The 21,955-nt window shown below is 38.5% G+C and overlaps 1 protein-coding gene across 3 annotated transcripts in view; it reads right to left on the bottom strand.

Annotated features, from left to right (window-relative positions):
* The window catches only part of hdac7 (histone deacetylase 7), a 76,491-nt gene that overhangs the window by 9,504 nt on the left and 45,032 nt on the right, over positions 1 to 21,955 (bottom strand). For all 3 annotated transcript variants that reach the window (XM_023331667.1, XM_023331669.1, XM_023331668.1), the window contains exons 4-22: positions 17,170 to 17,333; positions 16,764 to 16,854; positions 15,908 to 16,028; positions 15,092 to 15,192; positions 14,352 to 14,474; positions 14,068 to 14,177; positions 12,711 to 12,812; positions 11,022 to 11,187; positions 9,357 to 9,562; positions 7,853 to 8,053; positions 7,463 to 7,685; positions 5,578 to 5,711; positions 5,302 to 5,422; positions 5,129 to 5,178; positions 4,633 to 4,740; positions 3,833 to 3,888; positions 2,983 to 3,070; positions 2,762 to 2,881; positions 2,581 to 2,678 (exon numbers count right to left, since the gene is read on the bottom strand). In XM_023331667.1, coding sequence (XP_023187435.1) covers positions 2,581 to 2,678; positions 2,762 to 2,881; positions 2,983 to 3,070; positions 3,833 to 3,888; positions 4,633 to 4,740; positions 5,129 to 5,178; positions 5,302 to 5,422; positions 5,578 to 5,711; positions 7,463 to 7,685; positions 7,853 to 8,053; positions 9,357 to 9,562; positions 11,022 to 11,187; positions 12,711 to 12,812; positions 14,068 to 14,177; positions 14,352 to 14,474; positions 15,092 to 15,192; positions 15,908 to 16,028; positions 16,764 to 16,854; positions 17,170 to 17,289 — 2,339 coding nt within the window. In that variant the 5' untranslated portion in view covers positions 17,290 to 17,333. The remainder of the gene's footprint in view (positions 1 to 2,580; positions 2,679 to 2,761; positions 2,882 to 2,982; positions 3,071 to 3,832; positions 3,889 to 4,632; positions 4,741 to 5,128; positions 5,179 to 5,301; positions 5,423 to 5,577; positions 5,712 to 7,462; positions 7,686 to 7,852; positions 8,054 to 9,356; positions 9,563 to 11,021; positions 11,188 to 12,710; positions 12,813 to 14,067; positions 14,178 to 14,351; positions 14,475 to 15,091; positions 15,193 to 15,907; positions 16,029 to 16,763; positions 16,855 to 17,169; positions 17,334 to 21,955) is intronic.

Genomic DNA, 21,955 nt, shown 5'->3' with positions numbered 1-21,955 from the left:
TTTCCCATTAGAGGCTTGTCACTCTCTTCACGTCATTGGACACAGAAAGAGAGAGAGGAAAATCAGTCCATCTGGGATCCATTTACTTTCATTATTCTGCCTGGGGACTAAGTAGACCTCCCTTCCCCTTCATACCACCGTGCAAACGGACAACATGAGCTCAGAGGATGCAAAGAGTCAAAAAGTACAAACGAGTTTCAGAATTTGCATAGAAACGTAAACACAAATCGTACAAACACAGAAAGATTTTGATTCCCACAAGGATTCCTTGAAGCAAAGAGCATGAGCCCACTCTTCACTCGCTCTCGTAAACAACAGTAAACCGCAAAAAAACCAACCCCACCTCCTCTGTAGGCCCATTAAAAACTAGCACAGTCCCCCCAGAGTGCGTAACTACAGGCATCCTGATGGGAACAGGGAGGGGTGAGGTTAAAGGAGAGGAGGGGATGCTTATTAAAGATCAATAAGGAGAGAGGACAGGAAGGGGGAGAACGTGCCGGTTATTGGCGAGGCTTGGCGTGATGGAAACTGAGGGGGTGGGGAGGCAGGAGTGCAGGGAAACGGTGAAAAGGCAGCAAAGCAGCCTCTTTCAAGCATGAATGCACACAAACTTTTCCTTGTAAAACACATTTTGGTAAAGATTTTTTTTCATTCAAACCATAAAATGTTTGAAAGCGTTGTATGCTACAAACCGGCTCTAAGAAGTGGTGGTGAAGAGTTAGGGGACTTTAAAGCACCTTGTTAGGGTCTAGCACAATAAATATACTTTGAAGATCAGAATGCATATCTTAAAATCTTAAACTGTAACTAAGTGTGTTATGATTAAATGCTATAAACTAAATACAGGGCAATTCCAGGAGGAAATCTGTTTGCAGCTACAAGGTTGAGACTAGGGTGGAAGTCCATCCTCCAACAGGAGGGCAAAAAGCTGCTCACTGATGATGATTAGCTAGCACTGGTTTTAGCCGTGAAGTTGTCAATATAACACGCCAAATCTTAAATGTGTGTATCATATATAAAAGAAAAAGGGACACAATGTGTTGCTGCTAATTGTCAACACTACGACAACTGGAAAACAACGTCAAGGGTATCACAATTTCACAGGTAGATAAAAAGTTGTAATTAAAAAAATAGTGAGGGAGAGGGAAGTGCGTCAGTTATGCTAGCTTGACTTTGACAACCTTAACATGCAGATGTGCTACTGAATTCAGTTTCTTTTCAATTAAAACAAAAGTGAGCCACAACTCTACTCTCTAGCAGAACATCAGAAGAGCAGGTGTTTAAATTAGCTAATCAGCCATCGCTGTGATCATACCATCACTTATTAATAATTGCAAAATAAACGCAGAGCCTGAAAATACTGTAACGGATTTTTCTGTTCTTTGTGCAGTAAATGTTTGTGTGTCTTTTTGGTGTTGAACACTGATACGCTAGTGAAACTTTTGTCAGTTGGTTGCTATGGTAACAGGCCTATGTGTAGCACATCCGACCCAGAGAACGAGAGAAAAAGAATACGAGTGGTTTTGAGTTATCCTTCCGTTTGCTGTGGGATACTGCGATACATTAGTAATAGCCACATGTACAGATTTCATTTAGGTAACGAAATTGTTCTACAGAGGCAGCGCAGTTACGGTTAGCATGTTAAAAAATTGGCTTTTTTCCCTCCGGCGTTATGCCCGTGTGCATAATTTTTGGATGTAAACAATAACATGCAACGTGTCTAAAAACTGGACACTTATTGTTTACTGTCATTAAACATGACCTGCTTTGTCTCAGAAACACTCTAGAGTGGGAACGCCGTCACACTGAACATCTCTATCTTTCTACCGGTGCAGTCAGCAGAAACGCCAGCGGTCAGGTTCATACTAAACAGGGTCAGTCTTAACAGAATACGGTTCAGTTTTTCTTAAAACTAGCTTTAAGAGTAATATAAAAGCTATTACATCTACAGGATCGACACATTTCAAGCAGATTGTCAGCAGACATTCAACTGTTTTCTATTCATTTTGATCCATTCCTTAGAAGAATCATAGAAAAGTGGATTTGGTTTGTTTCTATGCGAAAACAAGTAAGCAGGTGTGTGTCTGTCAACTCTCTGCTGCAGCCCTTTTTCCCATAACAACACAGTTTCCCCATGTTTCCTCGAGGTTTAATATCGCAGACGACCAAAACGACCACACGACTGAATCTTTATTGGTGCTAAACACCCACCAATGACAATTACCCAACCCACCATCAGGAAGTCAGACATCCGCAGTCTATCAAAAACGAGACCTGGAGAGTAGTTACAGCATAACATCTGAGGCTGCTGGAAAAACCAGGGAGCAGCCAACACATGCTCTCCAAATGACAAATATTCTGAATTACGCCAGAAGTGCGTCAGAGACAATGTGGAGCCAAGACGGTGATCGGCCAGGCTGTTTGTTGTGGCTCGGTGTGAAGGAAACGAGGGGAAATTTTCTAATTAAGGCTTGTGTGGATGATTCTAGTGCTAATCAATAAAAATGTCAAACCAATTAACTGAGATAAATGTCCCTTGTTTCAGTGAGTTGCGGTGAAACAAAAAGGAGCCGCTTGTACCTGAACGCAGCAAGATACTCAGCATCTCCCATGGGTGGCTCCAAGCCTCCGGTCCAGGCTATGTTCACATTGAAGCCCTCACCGGCTCCAGAACCAACCTAAAACCCAGAAAACAGAGTCAGACCCAGTGTTTCTCTGACGCTTTGCTTTTCACTAAAGATACGACCGATTTTCACCCAACCTCTGTTGGTGAACCGCTGCCAGGGAAGAAGTTTGCGTCATCATAGCGATGAAGTGAAATGTACAGAACGCTGGGGTCGCTGTAGAACACCTCCTGGGTGCCGTTACCATGGTGAACATCCTATAGAAAGAATATCCACTAATTAAATAAATAAAACACAGAGAGGATATAAATTTTTATTAAGGCTTTGCTGACAGAGTTAAAACTGGGCGACATCTCACCCAGTCGACGATGAGGATCTTGCTGACATTGAGCTTCTGCTGGAGCTGCTTGGCAGCTATGGCAACAGAGTTAAAATAACAGAAACCCCTAAAACACAAACACAGAAAATTAAAAGCTAAATAAAAACATGAAAAATAACAAGCTTAGTTAGAACAGAAATCCTAAAATTATGAACTAATTTGTGTTACTATTTCCTTTTGCTTGTTTGATTATTTTTATAATTCATGTTTGATGAAAGCATTAAAATGTTTTTATTAAGACGTTGTTAGTAATAGATGGTACAGAATCAGTTTTATTGGAAAATTAAAGAAATTAAATATATGACTTTTTCTTGATTGAAATGTAAAATTGGATCAGATCAAGGGAAGATTAAAAATTAGAAATAAATTATGGTTTGTTGGTTTTAAAGCCAAACATAAATTATAAAATGCATAAAAAGATGAATATATCTAATATCCATATTTTTTTATCAAAGCAATATTCTAAGCCTAAATTAGATGGACTGTTGTCATAAGGCCCTGCTAAAATTAGTAATATCTTACATTCACTTCTGTAAATTCTGATCACAGACACATTTCTCAAAATATTACCTAAAGGTTTATTGCATTGGTTTCTATTGCTTTGTCAAGTTTCTATTACTAAGAAATGGTTTTGTAGTATTTTCAAAGGAAAAGTTGTTGAAAATAGTCTCAAAACAAATAAAGAGTATTCCAAAAAAGGTTTTCAAAGAAAAAAACCCCATAAATGAACAACAACAAAAGAAAGAGTGGTGCTGCATAAACGACAAGAAAGAAAAAAAAGTACATTTACTGTGGTTGTATAAAACACAGAGCATATATTCACACTCACATTGGGTTGGAGGGGTCGGCGTGATGTCCTGGCGGTCTGACCACAGCAAAGCCGTTCTGTGCAGCAGATAAAGACGTGTTAACCTGCGTCTCATTAATTATGATGCTACTGTTAGCATGATGCATTCTAACCTGCCATATCAAATCTAATATTAAATGATTTGTTTTAGTTTTCCATCTGTAATATTCTTTACTACTAACAGTAAAACAAATCTTTTATGAACAATTAAGATCACCTGAAGTAGTCATGGCAAAAACAGATGTGATTCTTTCTACCAGTGACAAACTTGTTCTTCCACTAAACAACCTAGCTCCTGCAAAGAAGTAAATTAATATATGTGCAAATTAAAAACGGGCATCTATTGTGTCCTTAATGGGAAAAACATTTATCCTGGAAAGAAATGTGACTTCTGATGATAAAAATAAATGGCTATGATTGTTAATTTTGTGTTTAAACTATAATTTTCTCTACTTTGATTCCATAAAAGCATGCATATTAAAACTAAACAAAGGCAATAAAATGTTAATTTCATATCATCCGTCCAAATTTATAGGCTAATTTTACATTGAAGGACACTGATTCTGATTGGATTGTAACTGCTGCTTCCTCCTGCTTATTGTTCTGCTACAGTTATTTTATGTTCAACAAACAGAAAAAATACATAGCAGAGCAGGTAATCCATGCCTTAATCTGGATTGTAGATGTACTTTACATCAAGTTTCAACATTAATTGTAACTGAAGGAAACATTTTTATCCGACTTCAGCAACGGTTTAGTACGGCTGCTCTCTGGTTTCTGACCTTGAGCTCTCCTTTGGCCACCCTGAATGACAGCTCAACGACGCTGCCCGCCGCCATGCGTGATGCTGTGGAAGTATGTGACTCATTCCAGATGGTGTCATTGTCCACCTGTCCATCACAACAAACATATCAACATTTAGACACACACAAAAAAATTAAATTATACCTTTAATGTCATCATTTTATGTTTCCACATTCCATAATTCTATTTTTGTTTTCTCCTTTTCTGTCCATCTGGCTGACAATAAAAATCCAAAGCATATTTTTCATCGCTGGTCACGGACATGCTGCTTTCATTAGTCTGAACTGTCACGATTCGACACAGGCTGTCAGGAGGACCAAGTCCACTTGCTTTCTTTCTCACTTTGATGTCTTTCCTGTCATCTTTCTTTTGCTCATTTTTTCCGTCTTTCTTTAAAACAATATCACCTTTCATCAAAACAACAATCTGGACGTATTAAGCAGCTTCTACTAAAAGATGAGCGTTTCCTCTTACCCCGACTCCGCCGCATGGCAACATGACAAACATCCTTTGCGAGAGAATTCCTGCATTACAGAAACAGTTGAATCTATTTTTAGCATATTTTATCTTCAATGTAGATTTGATGGCTCTGAATAGAGAACACATTTCTAAAACGTTTGGATCTATTGGTGCAGGGCGTGACCTACCAGCCAGTTTGCGGTTGTCCAGTTTCAGCCTGTTGAGGGGGTTTGTGCCGTAAAGCAACACGTGGCGCTCCGTGTGGACTGACTGCAGCTCCTCTAGGTTGGCCTTCCGACCGCGGATACTCTGCAAGAGCAAAACATGAAGGCTTCTCTGAAAACTCTGCAGATTTACATTAAATTCTACAAGGAGGGGGAAGTGGTAGAACACAGATATTTGTACACAGTACCCTGCAAAGTCATTCCTTAAATGCTAACTGTGAGTATGAGTGTGTGTTTTACCTCACACTGCCCTCTCAGGCCTCTCTCTTGCAGTCGTGACCAGATGCTCTGTATTCTCCCAGCATGCTCTGGGTGACTGCTGTTGTCTCCACATGTGCATTGGTGTTTTAGCATCTGAGAGTCATAAACCAGCCCTGAAGAAAACGAAAAATAGACAACAAAATAATGATTAATATTCAGTAACATGTTCAATACACTCATATCCAGGAAAGGTCCAGGCCTGAAGTAAAAATCTTATCACTGTACAGAAAATCTTTTTAAAAAATTCTGTCACTTCCAAAAAGAATCCTATATTTACATCTACCCTGTCTGATGTTTAAAACAAGGAATATTCAGATATTATGAAAATTAAAAGTGTTACAAATAGGGATGCATTTGATTTCTGATACCAATGCCGATATCTGAGGTTCAGCATTCGTTGATACTGATCCGATACAGAAAAACTGTGGCTAAATTGACTTTAAATGTTTTTTGGGGGGGGGTTAATATAGACAAAAATGTACTGACTTATGATTCTGCACCAGAACAGCAAAATGAAATACATCAATAGCTTAACAAACTCAGTCAAGCATGTAAAGGCAAATTTAATGTGTGCAGTAGTAAATTTGGGCCTGTCAAAATAACTTTTTCTGAACAATCAATTGCTCCAGAAATTATTGCAAAAAACGACACTATAATGTCAAGTAGATTTTCTCAAAGATCAATAAAATTTTTAAACAACACTTAACACTAGAACTTTTAAATATCTCAAATAAACAAAAACAATAAATAAAATAGTAATAAAGTCACTCACAATGGAAAGCATTAATAAAATGGACTATATAGTCTCAATAAACAAAATCATCCTTCAAAAAATATTAATCATTATGAAAAACAACCAAAACTGCCAGTTAAGCATCGGAGTGACGCCTTTTGTCATCCGGTCCATTTGGAAGTGAATGAGACTCATAAGGAAAATAAACAATTGTGTGACTGGAAATTAATGAGCTAACTTTGATTTATCACATAAGCAAAAATGTGATAAATGATCAACTGATTTTTTGCTTATTGTGACAGGCTTATCTGTATCCTACCTGTCAACAAATTTACTATAATGTGGCCAGAATATGAGTTAAAATATCAATCAACCTTATTTGAGTATCTAATTTCAGCAGCAAGGCAGGTCAAAGTGCTTTACATCTTAAAAACACAAAATAAAAAGTGATAAAAACATCATACAGTAACTAAATGAGAAAACCAGTAACAAACATGTTGGTCAATGTTTCATTTATTAGGATTCAAAGCAACACTAAGCAGGTGGGTTTTTAGTTTAGATTTAAAGATACTCAGTGTTTCAGCTGTTTTTCAGTTTTCTGGATGTTTGTTCCAGATTAGTGGTGCATAGAAGCTGAATGCTGCTTCTACAGAACCAGAAGACCTGAGAGGTCTGGAAGGTTGAAACAACAGCCACCTCAATATGATTATATATAATTAAATCAACTATTATTTTCAACTCTAATATTATTTTAGTTCATAGAATAATAGTCTGTGAGGTTGGTGTAAAATATGGACTGTATTGCTTGAAAGCATGACATTTTGCACAAATGCTAGCAGAGCCACAAAAATATTCTAATTATCTTACCAATGTTTACTAGGAAATAATTTCATTATAGTGATTGGTTATTTACAGTCATATTTTGATGTAGAAGATGTTTTTATTACCCTGAACATTATTTTAAAAGTGGAATTTGTCCATTTGGTTGCTGTTTGAGAAATGTACTATCCTGTTTGCCTCCTGGGGGCTGAGCCCCTCTTTTCCTTAAAATCTAGTGACGCCCCTGCTGAAGAGAAATGAGATTTGTGTCCTCTCATATTTACGTCAGCACCTTTGGGACACGTGACTCACCGGTGGTGAAGCGGGGTTTGCTGACAGTGTCCTGCGGCGTCAGGCTCAGGGTGTTCTCAGGCGGAGTGAGCGAGGTGGAGGCCGGCAACGAGCGTGTACGCGACAGCGCCCGATGAACGCCAGGCCCGCAGGCCGGCCCGCCGCCGCGGAACACAGGCACAGCCAGGGTTTCCATCTGCTGATGCATCTGCTGCAGCTGCTTCTGCTGTTCATATAGCAACGACTGGTCGGAGGGAAAGACACAGAGCAGCGTCAAGGAGAGACACAACAGAGAATCTGCTTTTTAAAGAGTTATGTCGCCATCTAGAGGACTAAAGATAAACAGCAGACGATCTGCCTGCTTCTTCTGAACTCTCTGTGGAGGAATGTTTGTGATTTTTTCCCCCAAACCTGGTTGAGTATGAGAGCATGCTGTAGGTTGATTTGCTCTTGGGCTTTGGATCCGGTTGGCTCCGCCTCCCTCAGTGACTCCGCCCGCACTCTGCTCTGGTAGCTGGTCTCCGTGGGTGAAGCTCCACCGCCATCCTCAGAATCCATATCCTCAGATGGGATCTGATGCAGTCTGGGCTTCTCGCTGGACTTGGACATCAGCTGCAGACAGATGGAACGCCGAGATCATTCAGGATGTGAAAAAGACGATGAATTAAGAGACAGAGGGGAGAACTAAATCACATTTTTGTGGGAAAGTACACCTCTGATGTACTACTAATAATAATGAAACTGTATTTTTATTTTATTTTTTTTAATCAACTGTCACACTGGAGTCATCGCTGTAGTGCTAAAAACATAGCAGTGAAACTACATGTGAAACTGAAACTGAGGTGCACAGATTTAAAACTGCAACCTTAAGATTGTCAGAACATCCTGAATGTTGCTTATTATTTTTTAAAAGCATACACAACACAGCACAGCACAGCACTTCTCACTGAATATTTAAGGCTGTTTCTTTTGTATATTCCTGACATGGTGCAGGTCTTAGATTTTATTCATAATTGTCTTAAAAGGTATGAAATTTGAGTTGATGAAACTTGCAGAAACTCTATATGCAAACATATGTAACATGTCTGTTAAAGTTCTGTTATAACACCAACAAAAGCAGGATTTAAACTCATATTTTATAACTTTTGAATTTTTTATTTTAAAATAAAAAGATTTGTAACGCTTTTAAACTTCAACTGAAAGTATTGATAACCATTAAATCTTGACATACTTACAAAGAAATACTCCTGTTTAGAGACACTATTCCTCCCAGTCTGATAGATTCTGAACCATTTTGCAAAGATTACGCAGCAAAAAGCTCTAAAACTGCAGCAGAACGTGATTCTACAGAGCACTGACTTAGAAAAGGCTGAATATATTAACTCATATATATTTTTATTTAAAAACATATTTTCTTTTCACTCCACTTTATGTTAATCAACCATAAACATGCTGCATATACATATAAAACACACAGAACTCTGTGGTTGATAAAACATTAAATAATTCAGGGTCCTACATAAATCCTTTATACACTGCAAAACCACAAAATTCTACCAAGTATTTTTGGTCTAGTTTCTAGACTTAGTACACTTGAAATGAGACAAAGCTAACTTATAAGTAACTTTTCAGCAAAAAAAGTGAGTTTAAGTCAATAATTCCTTGATAGTGATGAAAAATACAGTTCCCCAGTCAAATTATTTCACATATAACTAAAACTTTTTCATCCATAGTATGAATTATTGACTTAAAACAAGCTCACATTTCTTGCTGAAAATCTACTTCTAAGTTAGTTTTGTCTTGTTTCATCTGTAATGATATGTTTGCACTAGAAACCAGACCAAAACTACTTGGTAGGACTTTGTATTTTTTCTTGAACAGATTTTATGAAACGTGGCTCAGAATGTGTCGGTACCTTTCCCAGGTGCGTCTGCTGCTTGAGCCTCTCCAGCAGCTGCGCGTTGTGCTGCTGCTGGAGGAGATGGTTGTGGAGGGCCCGGGGGCTCTGAGGAAGGGGTTCCGAGCGGGTTCTGCTCAGCGGCTTGTGGGCCTGAACGCCCCCTGGAGACAGACGGTCTAACTGTGGCGCGAACTGCAAAGGGACGGGGTCGAGGCCCGGCACTGTTGAGAGGCAAGTGGAGAGAGGAAAATGGCAAATTTATGCAATATGGATCAGATTAGCACATATATGTGCAAAACTGCACCTACAGTTGCAGTTTTTAAAGTAATTCATAAAATTACTTTATGAATTTTACAGCATATAATTTGACAACCTATTAATTCAGTTTAAAGAATTTTAAGATGGGTGTATTAATTCAGATGTTATTTGCTGTAGGAGAAACATTTTCAAAGGTAAGCAGTTGGTGATGCTCTAACTTGTCAGAAAGTGAAACTTTGTGGAAACAGTCCATTTACAAATCATAGATGCACAAGTTAAAAATGGAACTAGAAGTGAGAATAAAATAGCTCATTTATTATGCGACTTCTGCAACTGAGGTTGCAAAGCTTTGCAGCTTGAGATGCGTTTGAGGAAGTGTATGAAATAAAGATACAGACTAATATTTAGGCAGCCCTGGGACTGATGTGTAAAAAGCCTTAAAATAAAAATGATCTCTTATTTTAGAAACATGGCTTCACATTAAAAATGCATAAAAGATTCATATTTAGCCCAGAGTTAAAGTGCTGCAGATGTACTGCTGATCTGCATGTCAGGATAAAGGAGCAGCCGCTCAGCTCAGAAACTAAACTATTGGAGAAAAAGAAAGTCTGAACAGGATGACAGGAAGAGAACTGCAGCATGGACGGGGATCTTGAAGGTCACTGAATCGCCATGACAACTATCAGATGCTAGCTATATGCCGAGAAGTTGTTCGAGAAAGATGAGAGAAAAAGTACAAACTAGTTTCCATGTAAGTCTTTTCTTACTTTGTACTATTACCTATCCTGAGTTTGTGAACCTTATGTTCACTTTAATATATTAAATAGTAATGTTCACTATGAAATTATGGTGGATGATTCTATAGTGGGTTTGATTTGGAGAAACAGGAAGAAAGGAAAGAAAGAAGCAAAGAAGGAAGGAAGGAAGAAAGAAAGAGAGAAAGAAAATGAAAGGCACAAAGAAAGAAGGAAGAGCAGAGATGTAATGGAGGTAGAACAACAAAAGGAATGAAAAAAAGAAGGAAGGAAGGAAGAACAGCAGGAAAGAAGGACTTGAGGGATGGAGGAAAAACAGAAAAGGAAGGCAACAAACAAATATGGAGTAAGGATAACTAATAAATATCTTTCTTTCTTCATAATGATCCAACCCAGAAAAATATTGCAGTGAAACGATATATTTTTACAGGAACCTGTTGCCACTGAAGACATAAACACTGAGGCGAACAAAAACAAGATAACTCATGAAAGCATCAAATGGCCGCAAAGAACGTGTGACCTGGTTCTGTTCTGAGACATGAATATGAACCCTAAAAACAACAAGACATCTTAAATGAACTGTTACAGTAACAAGAGCTTTTAAGGAATCTACATATCTTTACCAGAGGTGTCAACAAATAGGTGTGTGTGAGTGTGTTTGTCTCACCACCCAGAGTATGCATGAGTCCAGAAGGCTCCAGGATGATGACAGGCAGGTGTGGGTTCATCTGGCCCGCCTGGTCGTCTCTGCTGAGCGGCAGGAAGACAGGCGAGCCCCCGGCAGTGACCACGGGAATATGGCTGACCTTCAGCGAGGAGAGCTCCACCTCAGCCTGAAACACAGAACAGAAACCTAGAGTTCAGCACTGACTGGAGCTAGAGGTAAAAACTGACTAGATCACAAAGCCTGCAACAATGAGCTGATTAAAAAAAAACGTACAACAAAAAAAAAACCCTCAGTGAGTTTAACAACATCAACAATGCTCCCGTCAACCCGTCGACTTCCCTTTTCAAAAACAAGATATTGGAGAGCTAAGTTTCATATGTATTTATGAGCTACAATGAGATTTTCAATGACAGTTCAAGGACGGGCTTTACTGCTGCACAGCCAACGCACATAAACACAACATCCTCCACACTTATTAAAATCCCAGATGAAGACGAGCAAAAACTAATTCAGTTATGAATGTTACCCTGAAAAAAATGAGAGTTACGTTTTTACTAAATCACCTGAACTGTAAAACTTGCAATACGTTGGAAAATACAGAGAGGGAAATCTCTGACTATGTTTATTAGGCCAGATGTTTTGAATTATTATCCTGTTAAATATCATGAGCAGAGGGCACCAAAACAAATCTACATCTATTTTTGTTTCAAAGTGTCTTGGGAACCATGCGTATATATAAACCTGAATTATGAACCTTTAATAAAAAACATGTTTTTTTGTTTGGTTTTTTTTTTTTCTTTTTACATATTTGTTAAAACTATCACCATGTTGTGACAGTATAATATGAGACAGATAATCTATAAAAGATGGAGCTCTTCCAGAAATAAACTGCTAGGTCAAAAACAACCAATTAGAGCAAGGAGGAGGGTCTTCGTCACGCAAATCATGGTTGTGTACATGCTGCTCAGACCTTCCCCCTTGCTTTCTGCTACACTACAGCTGGTTCACTAGTTAGCTAGTTAGCATGGCCTCGATGTCAGCAGATGAATGCTAAATGGTCTCCCACCATTACGACATGTAGCAGCATACATGAGGATGATTGACAGCTCTAACACCCTCCTCCACGCTCTGATTGCTAGTTTCCAACTACATCTATATATTAACAAATATGTGAAAGCCATGTTGTTTATAAAAGTTACATACTGAAGCTTTAAACCATGTTCCAAGGACTGGGAGAAAAACAGGCCCACAGAACTACAGATCCTCCACTGTACTTTCCAACACATTTATCCTTTTCGATCTCCATCTTACGTGTGAAAGGTGCTGTTAGGGTTGGCATATATGGACTTAAAGTTTTATCACAATAATGTGTGGTACTGTTATGGTCACAATTAATGTGATAATAACTATTTATTGCTTCTTTCTTAGGGAACTGTATGACTCTGACCACATGACAGCACACATATTTTAAACTGTATTGACATCTATACAAACTTTCATTTAAAAAAAGCATGTTTAAAATAGTAAAACTAACAATCCTGACAGTTTTGAGGAATTTCAAACATTAACTGGAATTTATTGTGATAACGATAAATCAAAATTCTTATCATTTTAAGAAATTTATTGCAATAAATGATAAAAGAAGGAGGTAATCTGAATAAAGGCTACATAAACCAAACATGCGCTTACCCTGGGGTTGACTGGCAGTCCCAGTGTGATGGTGGGCAGAGTGGATGGATTCTGGATGGTGAAGTTAGACAAGGTCCCATCTCTGAGCAGCAACTTCTGAGCCTGGCAACACCAAAGAGGTACTGCTAAAGTAATCAACATGAACTCAACACTTCTTTTTAACATGATTAATACTGCATTTACTTTATTTTTTATCTGTTCACAAGGCGGACAGTTTGTCCTGACAATATCTCCAGAGTTGTTCAGTAGTTAGTATTCAGTAGTCTGAGGACTGGCAGTGCAGGCTGATGAAAACCTCCGTCTCTGATTTAACCGACCCGACACCCGACACGGCAGCCCATGAGTCAAACAGTGAGGCAGGTGTAACAGAGGCCGACTTTCCATGATTAAATGAATTATGCGCAACCAGCTGACAAACAAGCTCCTGTGTCGCTGCTTTAAACATGTCATTACTCAAAGTCCTGACAAAGTTAATGTTTGCAGAGAAGCTTCTCACCTCAATCAAGGTATGTTTACTTTTTTTTCTGGCTTTGACACTTAAAAATGAGCCAGTGTGAAGATTCTAGATCAGAGATGTTCAAACGTTTTGTAACATTGACCAAAATCCTCAACAAGACAGTAATTGCAGACCAAAAAATCCCAACATTTTAAAAAAATTAAATTCACAAATTAATCAATTTTATTAAACAGTAAACCTACCATAAAATAAATGAACAAACAAATAAAATATATTTTTCATAGGAAAGGAATGTGTAAAGCTTTCTATATCCAAAACTTAATATTTTTCTTATTTATAAAAACAGAAGGCCGCCACATTCAAAATTTATTTTGGAATCAGCTGAAAAAAACGGAAAAACATTTTGTCTATTTCCAGCAATAAAAACACAAATTAGATCACTCTTTTTTTTGAAACTCTGTGTTCAGCTGAGTTTTAAGTATTGTAATTAAAAGCAGGTTTGGGTACACTAAGGTCTGCTTCCGTGTTTACGGGTCATATTTCCCATGAAATTAAAGGGAAAAGTAGGAAGCTTGATTTTTAAAAGATGAATACTTTTAATAGAATGTTGTATATGACATTTTTGTGATAAGATTTTAATTAGTGGGTCATAGTTTTATCCTAATTTTAAAAAAGTCTTCATGTGCATTGACCCATCAACCCTAATGGCTCCCAACCTTTGTTCCACAAAAGCTCATTAATTCATCTTCATATTTTAGTTTTTCTTCTTCTATCAACAACTTAAAATATTGGCATATCTTTGAATCAGTTTCCTATCAAATCTGTGAAAACCCTAAAAACACAGCAGCTTGGTATAAATCATTGGGAATGTTTGATATTTTTAATGAAGTTTTTGCTAACCTCATGCAGAGGCCCGCCTGCAGAGGGCAGCAGTCCATTCTCATTGGGCAGACTGTCATTAGGAGAACTACAGCCAGAGACCGGAGTGCTGCTGCTGCTGGGGGAAGAGTCTAGTGAAACACACACACACACACCCACACACACACCCACGCACACAGCAGCTGAGTTGGAGATCTGATCATCAGTTACGTATAAGATAAACAAATCTTCATCAAACTCGCAGATTAAAGCAGCAATGTGGCATGATGCGCTCCCTCTGCTGCATTTGCCTGTGCGGGGTTTACCTAGCACGTCCGATGCTCGGTGCTTGATGGTGGGCGGGGCGCTTTCCTTGCGGGTGAGTGGACTCTTTCGTGTTTTCAGGTGGTCCTTCAGCTTGTTCTTCACCTTCAGGTTGGGCTCAGATGCTGACAAATTAAACATGTGCAAGTCATTAAAGCTATGTAGTATGTAACTTTTACAAAAATATGCTTTTACCATATTTTTTAAAACTGCCTCCATGTCGTGACAGTGTGGTATCATACAGATAATCTGTTACAAATATCAAACTTCTCCACCTCCCTGTGCTACTATTGCTATCTAGAGAACTGCTGGTCAAAAACAATGAGAATCAGGATGAGGGTCTTAGCGCTGTCAATCAATCTCGTGAACACACTGCTAAATGTGCTAAAGGAAATGACTGACGGTGAATAAACGGAAAACCGCTTATCCACTGCCATCTGTGCCTATGCTCTATTTTTTTCAGTAAGAATTTTAATCTGCTCTGAAATAGCAAAGAAAGTTTAACTTTCAAATCTATGTTGTTAAAATCTCACCACTTTCTCTAGAGGTTATAAATGTATAATTAAGTAGTTGATTATTCTGACTTTATTGTGTAGAGTCAAATTGCTGCTGAACTCTTTATCTCTGTATTTTTTTTAATTGAGGAAATAACTTTAACTATTTCACTTCGTAATCTCATACATCCTCTGCAGAAAGGTTTTATTGGTTATTTAGGACATGGGACATGTAGCTGGTGTGTTACCTGCTCTGCGCAGCGGCGTCCCCTCCAGGCCGTCAGATGGAGGTTGTGGTGGAGATGAGACCAGAGGCTGGGCGGGGACGTTGGGGTCTGGACCAAGCTTTCTGTAAAAACACAGCACAGAAAAATGCACACAATTACTACAGTAATTAATGACATCACATTCAAGTAATGAATACTTGACAGAAGATCAGTTTTGAAAAATATATTATGTACAGTATATACGGTACATATGATATATACATAATATATTATGTATAAATAGATTTAGAAAAATACATTATGTATATATGCATAATATATGTATATAGTTGAACTGGAGCTGGTGTCTTATGTCAATTTTTGCTATCGTCATCTTGCTGACTAGCGTTAGCTCCGATGTAATTTGCCAACAGCTGATGGTCAGGGGAACAAATGAATTTCACTTAAGGCTGTTGAACAGATTCATAAACACAAAAACATTGGATATTATACTTGAAATTTCAGTATGTTTTATTTTTAGAAGTCTATGATTTAGTTCTAGTTACTTATAGTTTTTCCCCATTTTTTACCATTTATATTTATTTCAGCTAACAAAAATATTTTCTCAATTTCAGTGTTTGTTATTTCTTTCATTTTAGTTAACTATAATAAACTTTGTCTGGACTGATTATTTTTATAATTTTATTAATGTGTTAACTCGGAATTGAAAGCCTGTAGTTTTCTTTTTATCCCGAATCTATGTTAGAACTATTTCAGAATTTAAGATTTTTCTGTGGCAGAGATAAGTTGATGAAAACAAATGCAGCACGATAAATAAGTTGAGAATGATTTCGTCACCTGTAAGGTACAGGATGTGCATTCAAGGCGTTTGAGTTTGTTCTTTCAAGCGCTGCCTGTTTCTGCTTCTTGAGAATCACCTCCTGGAGTTTCTGTTTCACCGCCGAACTCGCTACAGCGCCTGCAGATCGACAGCAGCGACCAGTTACACACACACACACACACGCACGCCCCCACAAAACAACACACAGATGGAAAAATTACAACATAAAGTAAGCAGTCCAATCCACATGACTCATGTTAGTGTTTTACGTCGGGATATAATTAGTCACATCAATAAAAAGTGTTTTAAAAAAACAACAATGGTTTCGGCCAACAAAAGCACACTTTTCATACGTGTTTTTGAGAGTCAGTCTTTTCTGTGGGTGTGTTTGCTGTCATTTGGGTGTGTTTTCAGTGCAAAAGCAAATGTGTGCACACACAGGTGACAGCAGGTGCTAGAAGCGATCAAGTCAATATTGACCCACTGACTTTATGCGCCCAGACCCAACTCTATATTTAACTCCCCTGGTGTAGCTCCACTTGTCAGGTTATATTTAGCCGTTGTTTCAAAGCAAACAGCTCTGAGAAGTGAAGTGACGCAGTTCTGTCACTATTCAAAGCCACAGATCTCCTGTGGGGACTTTCCTCTACGGCCACGATTAGCACTCTGAGAAATGCTTATTTTTAAAGATCAGATGAAGAACGGCAGTTTGGAACCTTAATTTAAACTTGCAGAAACATGTCATTAAAGTAAAGGCTTGAGAGAGAGAGAGAGAGAGAGAGAGAGAGAGAGAGAGAGAGAGAGAGAGAGAGAGAGAGAGAGAGAGAGAGAGAGTGTGTGTGTGTGTGTGTGTATGTGTGTGTACAGACTCACTCTGCTGGCTTCTGTCTTTGTGCATTAGCTGTTGCAGTTCCTGATGTTTCTCATGGTGCTCCTGCTCCCGTCTCCTCTGCTCCATGTTAAACTGCAGCCGAAAACACACACACGAAGAAAAATCTTGGGTTATTACCTTGAAGAAGTTCGTCTATCTATGCTTTTCAGAGTTACAACACATTTTTTAATTTCAAAATTCCATATTTTCCTTTTTTTCCCCCAAAGTTAAATGGATGGATGGATACATAAGTTGCTGGTTGGATGGATGGATGGATGGATGGATGGATGGATGAACATTCTGAAGAATGTAACATCCTTAACAAATATTTTTCCTTTCTATTTTTCTGTTTTAAACTCACGCTGCCCCTGATTGGTCAGAAACTCTTGGCATTGCAGTGATCTTTACCCTGATTTGCTGATGCAGCTGCTGCTGCTGGGAGAAGGTGCTGCGGCCTTGTGAGGAGAAGGGTGTGAGGAGCAGTGGCTGGTGCAGCGGGGTCCCCCGCTCTCCCACCCGGAGGTCCATGGGAAGGAACGCGGCGCAGGACGCTGACAGGGCGCTGGAAAAACCTGGAAGAGACGGACAACAGAAAGAGCATATTCTCCTCACTAACAACATCCAATACATAAAACAAGGCTCTGATAAAAAGAAGCATTATAGACATATCAGAGAAGTTGTAATAGAAAGCAGTTTTTTATGTAATCTTTAGGTAAAATTGGAACTCTTGGATTCAGTAATGTCACAATGGAAAGTCAGAAAACAAAAGGAATCTACCATTTGTTCTGCTTCGAGACCAGGCTACCTAGCATTAGCGTTCCAAACCAATAATGATGAATTCTCTAGATTTTATCCATTTGAACGTTCAAATATAATTGTGTGCCAATGATTGTTTCAGACGCAAATGATCAGAAGTTGGTGCTTGTGACTACTGCAATGTGTTACACATGTGGCAGGCATGTTGGATTTGAACTTTGATGAACTTTGATGTAAATTTCCCACTACATAACTCTAGTTTTTATTATATATAAACTGAATGTTCTGCAGTCTAAGACTTGGAAAGAGTAAATACTTTTAAACTCTAAATTATTTTAATAAAATTAAATATTTTTGAAAACTTAGGCAGAAAAAAATGTTAGAATTTGGGGCTTTTAAGCAAAACCATGAGAGAAAACTCAATAAAAACTGAGATATGTCCAAAACAAACATAAAAAATTCAGCTTTGTGGTTTGATTTTTCCTTTTCAGCAAACAAATAGAATTAATAAGGATATTTAAAACATTGACAAGTTTTTACCTGGGAATCCCTTATCTATTTTATTGAAATATCCACTTCCTAGATCAGAATCACACAAACTTGCAGCTGGCATCGTTCCCAGAGGAGGAGCCTGCAGATAATTTGGTTCCAGATTGACAACAAGCAAACCGCTTTATGATATCTATATTTAAACATGAGATCTAGTCACTGCAGCAGTAATAAAAAAGCCTCGACAGATTTCAATAAAAATATGTCGCACAAATTAGCAACGACGCAGAAGATATGAACATTCTGGGCTATGCACTCTTTACCGTATCATAGTTACAGTTGATTTGTGGTGCAATACTCAACAGTAGACTTCCTCTTAAAATCCACTGAAAACCTTTTTTGTAAAGTTTACTGACAGCAGCTGTTACGGTTCCTTATAGCTACAGTAATACAGAATTAAAGTGCAAAATTACATTCACTGCAAAAACACAGAATCTGAAGTATTTTTGTCTAGTTTCTAGTGTAAATATCTTACACTTAAAATCAGACAAAACTAAATTACAAGAAGCTTTTCAGCAAGACATGGGAGCTTGTTTTAAGTCAATTATTTCATAATATTGATAAAAAAAAATAGTAGTTCCACAAGCAGATTATTTCATTTATGATTTTGAGTGAAATAATTTGCCAGTGAAGCTACAATTTTTATCAATATTAAAGACGTATTGACTTAAAACAAGCTCCTATATCTGGTTGAACTTATAAGCTAGTTTTCTCTTATTTCAAGTGTGCTAAGATATTTACACTAGAAACTAGACAAAAATACTTAAGTTTTTATGTTTTTGCAATGTAATAAGCTTAGTTTGGCTGCTGCACTCTGCACATTTCCATGCCCTTTGCATGCAGTCGGGGCTATTTGCATAGCATGGCTGAGTCACTGGGAAACATCGCTTCAACCGGTGCTAAATGCAGGATCAAGGAAGGAAAGAGCTTGGGAAAAGGCAGAGTGGGAGGTGAGGGAAGGCAGTTTATGTCCATGACACACAGAGATGTTCCTGATACACAGAAAAAAAAGTGACTCAGATCAGCAGCAGCTGTAAAAAACCGTCGCATAAGCTGCACCAGGAGCGAGCAAGAATAAACACACAAAAGCGACGCTCTTTCCTCCACCCACTCACTATTTCACACTACTTCCATCACTTTTACATTCACCTGAATGACACTTCCTTGTGAGCAAACCTTTGTAAACATTCCAAAAACCCACACCCCACTCATAAACAGATGCATCTGCACACGTTCTCATGAGGCGCACAAACACTGAAACAGGCTGGAGCAGACACTGATTGCTCAAACCTGCCTGACGGTGAAACCACACTTTCAAGCGCACGCATACGTGCACACGCGCACTGACGATTATTAAAAATAACTTCATCTGACATCATCAAGCTGCTTCTGGAGAAGTAAATGTCACTCATAAAGAGGTCTGGTCTGCCGCCAGCAGGCGCAGCGGAAATACAGTGAAATGAAAGCGACTGTCTCAAAAGTTCTGTTTTGGTTGATCTTTTGCATGCGGGGTGTGTGTGTGTGTGTGTGTGTGTGTGTGTGTGTGTGTGTGTGTGTGTGTGTGTGTGTGTGTGTGTGTGTGTGTGTGTGGGTGTGCGTGTGTGTGTGTGTGTGTGTTTGCGTGTGTGTGTGTGTGTGTGTGTGTGTGTGCGTGTGTGTGAGTGAGTGTGTGTGAATGATTGCGTGCAGGTCAGTGCCCCTCCATATTAGGAAGTACAAACACAGCCCGGATGCAGACTCTGGCTGGAATGATAGAGGTCTCATGGCAAGAGATGCACATTCACACATCGCAGAGCGCTGGGAGCATTTGCTTTTCTCCAGTGACATCCAGGAATAATTCTCTCTCTTACATGTTCTCTCTGAGAGAGAGAGAAGATGCTTATAAAAGGAAATGAAGAATGAAACAGTGAGTCTGTTTCTGCTTCTTGCTCTCCTGTCCTGAAATTTGGGGAAACCAGAAGCAGAAGCACATGGTGATGTCACCACAGATTCTCTGAAACACAAATGAATCTGATAACTAAAAGTGTTTCTAATTAGATTAGTTCTGTCAATTGACTTAAAAATGTAATCAGATTAATCACATTCTAGCTCTATACGTAATCAATATGAACTAACTTTGTAAGCTTGAGCCACAAGCCAAGCCCAACCTTCCTCTGCACTCCAACCAATTACTAAACAAATAATTATCTCTTTTTTATGTTTTTGTAGCAGAAAGCAAGTAATGCAGTCTCCCAGCACTCAACAGCAATTAAGGGAAACTTGCAAACAACTTAGCAAACTTATTCAGGGGATAACTGACAGATAAGATACATTTTATTTTCTAGTACTCGGGTGCCCCTCCCCTTTCTGATGCCACCCTGGCATCAGAATATGGGCTAAATGGGCAAATACCCATCCAGCTAATACCTGTAGACATGCTGCATCGCAACAAGTTGAAAAATGTCAAACTTCTGTTTATGTCACGGAAAAACTTTCAAGCTACTGTGAACTAGGAAACCCTCTGTGGGAGAGAGGCTCTTAGTCAAAACAGGTTGTTCAATTAATTATGTAATAAAGTTATTAATTCATTATGTAATAAACAGGTGTTCACAATTTCAGATCAACTGTATGTGTCAATGCATTAATGTTGACAGCCCTAAATTAGATATGAAATCCAATGTGACTAAATGATGGAGATTTTTACTGATTAGCCTTTCATTTGAAAACTTTGTTTCTCATTTCCCACAAACAGAATGCATCTCAACTGAACCCAAATGTTTCTTTTAAACTTTTCCATAGCTGGGTTTGGATTAGCTCAAACTTTCTGAAATGACGGAACTGAGGAAAATCTTTCTGACCGTTTGGCTGATGAACGACTTGACCCATGATGAACTCTGGTCCTGCAGACAGACTAAAGGTTTTGTATGAAAATACAGTTTGAGTTCCCATGTTTACAACGTGACCCTTCGCTCACAGACTGGCTGTAAACTCCTGAATCCACATGACCTCTCTCTGCAGGTTTCTCCAAGCAACTCCATGTTCATATTGCAGAATCATATCATGTTTCTGCTCAGAATCACAACTTCACTGTTTTCTCTTGTGGGAGTTTACCTGATTTGCATGTAGGGATGAAAAACTTAAGTGTTTCATATCAGTCGACATCAATAATTATTGATTATATTTGCTGCTGCCCTGCGACAGACTGGCGACCTGTCCGGGGTGTACCCCGCCTCTCACCCGAAACATTCGCTGAAGATAGGCACCAGCACCCCTCCCAAACCTGCTAGGGACAAGGATGTACAGAAAATGGATGGATGGATGGATGGATGGAATGGTGGATATGTTTGCTGCCAAACTGGTGGCATGACCTTTCCTGTTTTTCATATTTAAGTAGTTATGAGGGAAAGTTATGACAAAACATGAAACTGCTGCTGTGCAAGTTACTCAACAGGTCGTTGCTAGGTAACCTAAGATTGAGTGAGTTAATTGACATCACCAACCTAGCTTAGCTCCCCTGCCTACATCTCTCAGAATGTTGTGCGGTTATGTACAGGAGTTCAGTGAATATTCTATATATTGAATATTCTATCAGACATGTCTATTGATACTGATCACATATCTGTCAAAATATTGTTGTCTAGACTTATTTGCTTGTTTTTTTTTTTTTTTGTTTTTTTTTTCAAAAGCAAACTCCTGCAAAAAGACATGCTGGAATAACGCACAAAGAAAATCTGAACAAGAAAAAAGTCACATGTCTGACTTTAAAGACACAGATGGGACACTTAAACTGATCAAATTTTTGATCTGGATGATTTTCTTTTGCTGAAAGAAATTATTTTTGCTTCAGTCAATTAAACTATATCATTTGAGTTCTGTTTTTCTTTAATTGTACATTATTTTACAGCTTTAA

The sequence above is a fragment of the Xiphophorus maculatus genome, chromosome 1, assembly GCF_002775205.1.
Source record: "Xiphophorus maculatus strain JP 163 A chromosome 1, X_maculatus-5.0-male, whole genome shotgun sequence".
Lineage (NCBI taxonomy): Eukaryota > Metazoa > Chordata > Actinopteri > Cyprinodontiformes > Poeciliidae > Xiphophorus > Xiphophorus maculatus.
The sequence above is the reverse complement of the archived record's forward strand: the minus strand, read 5'-3'. Positions and strand labels throughout refer to the sequence as shown.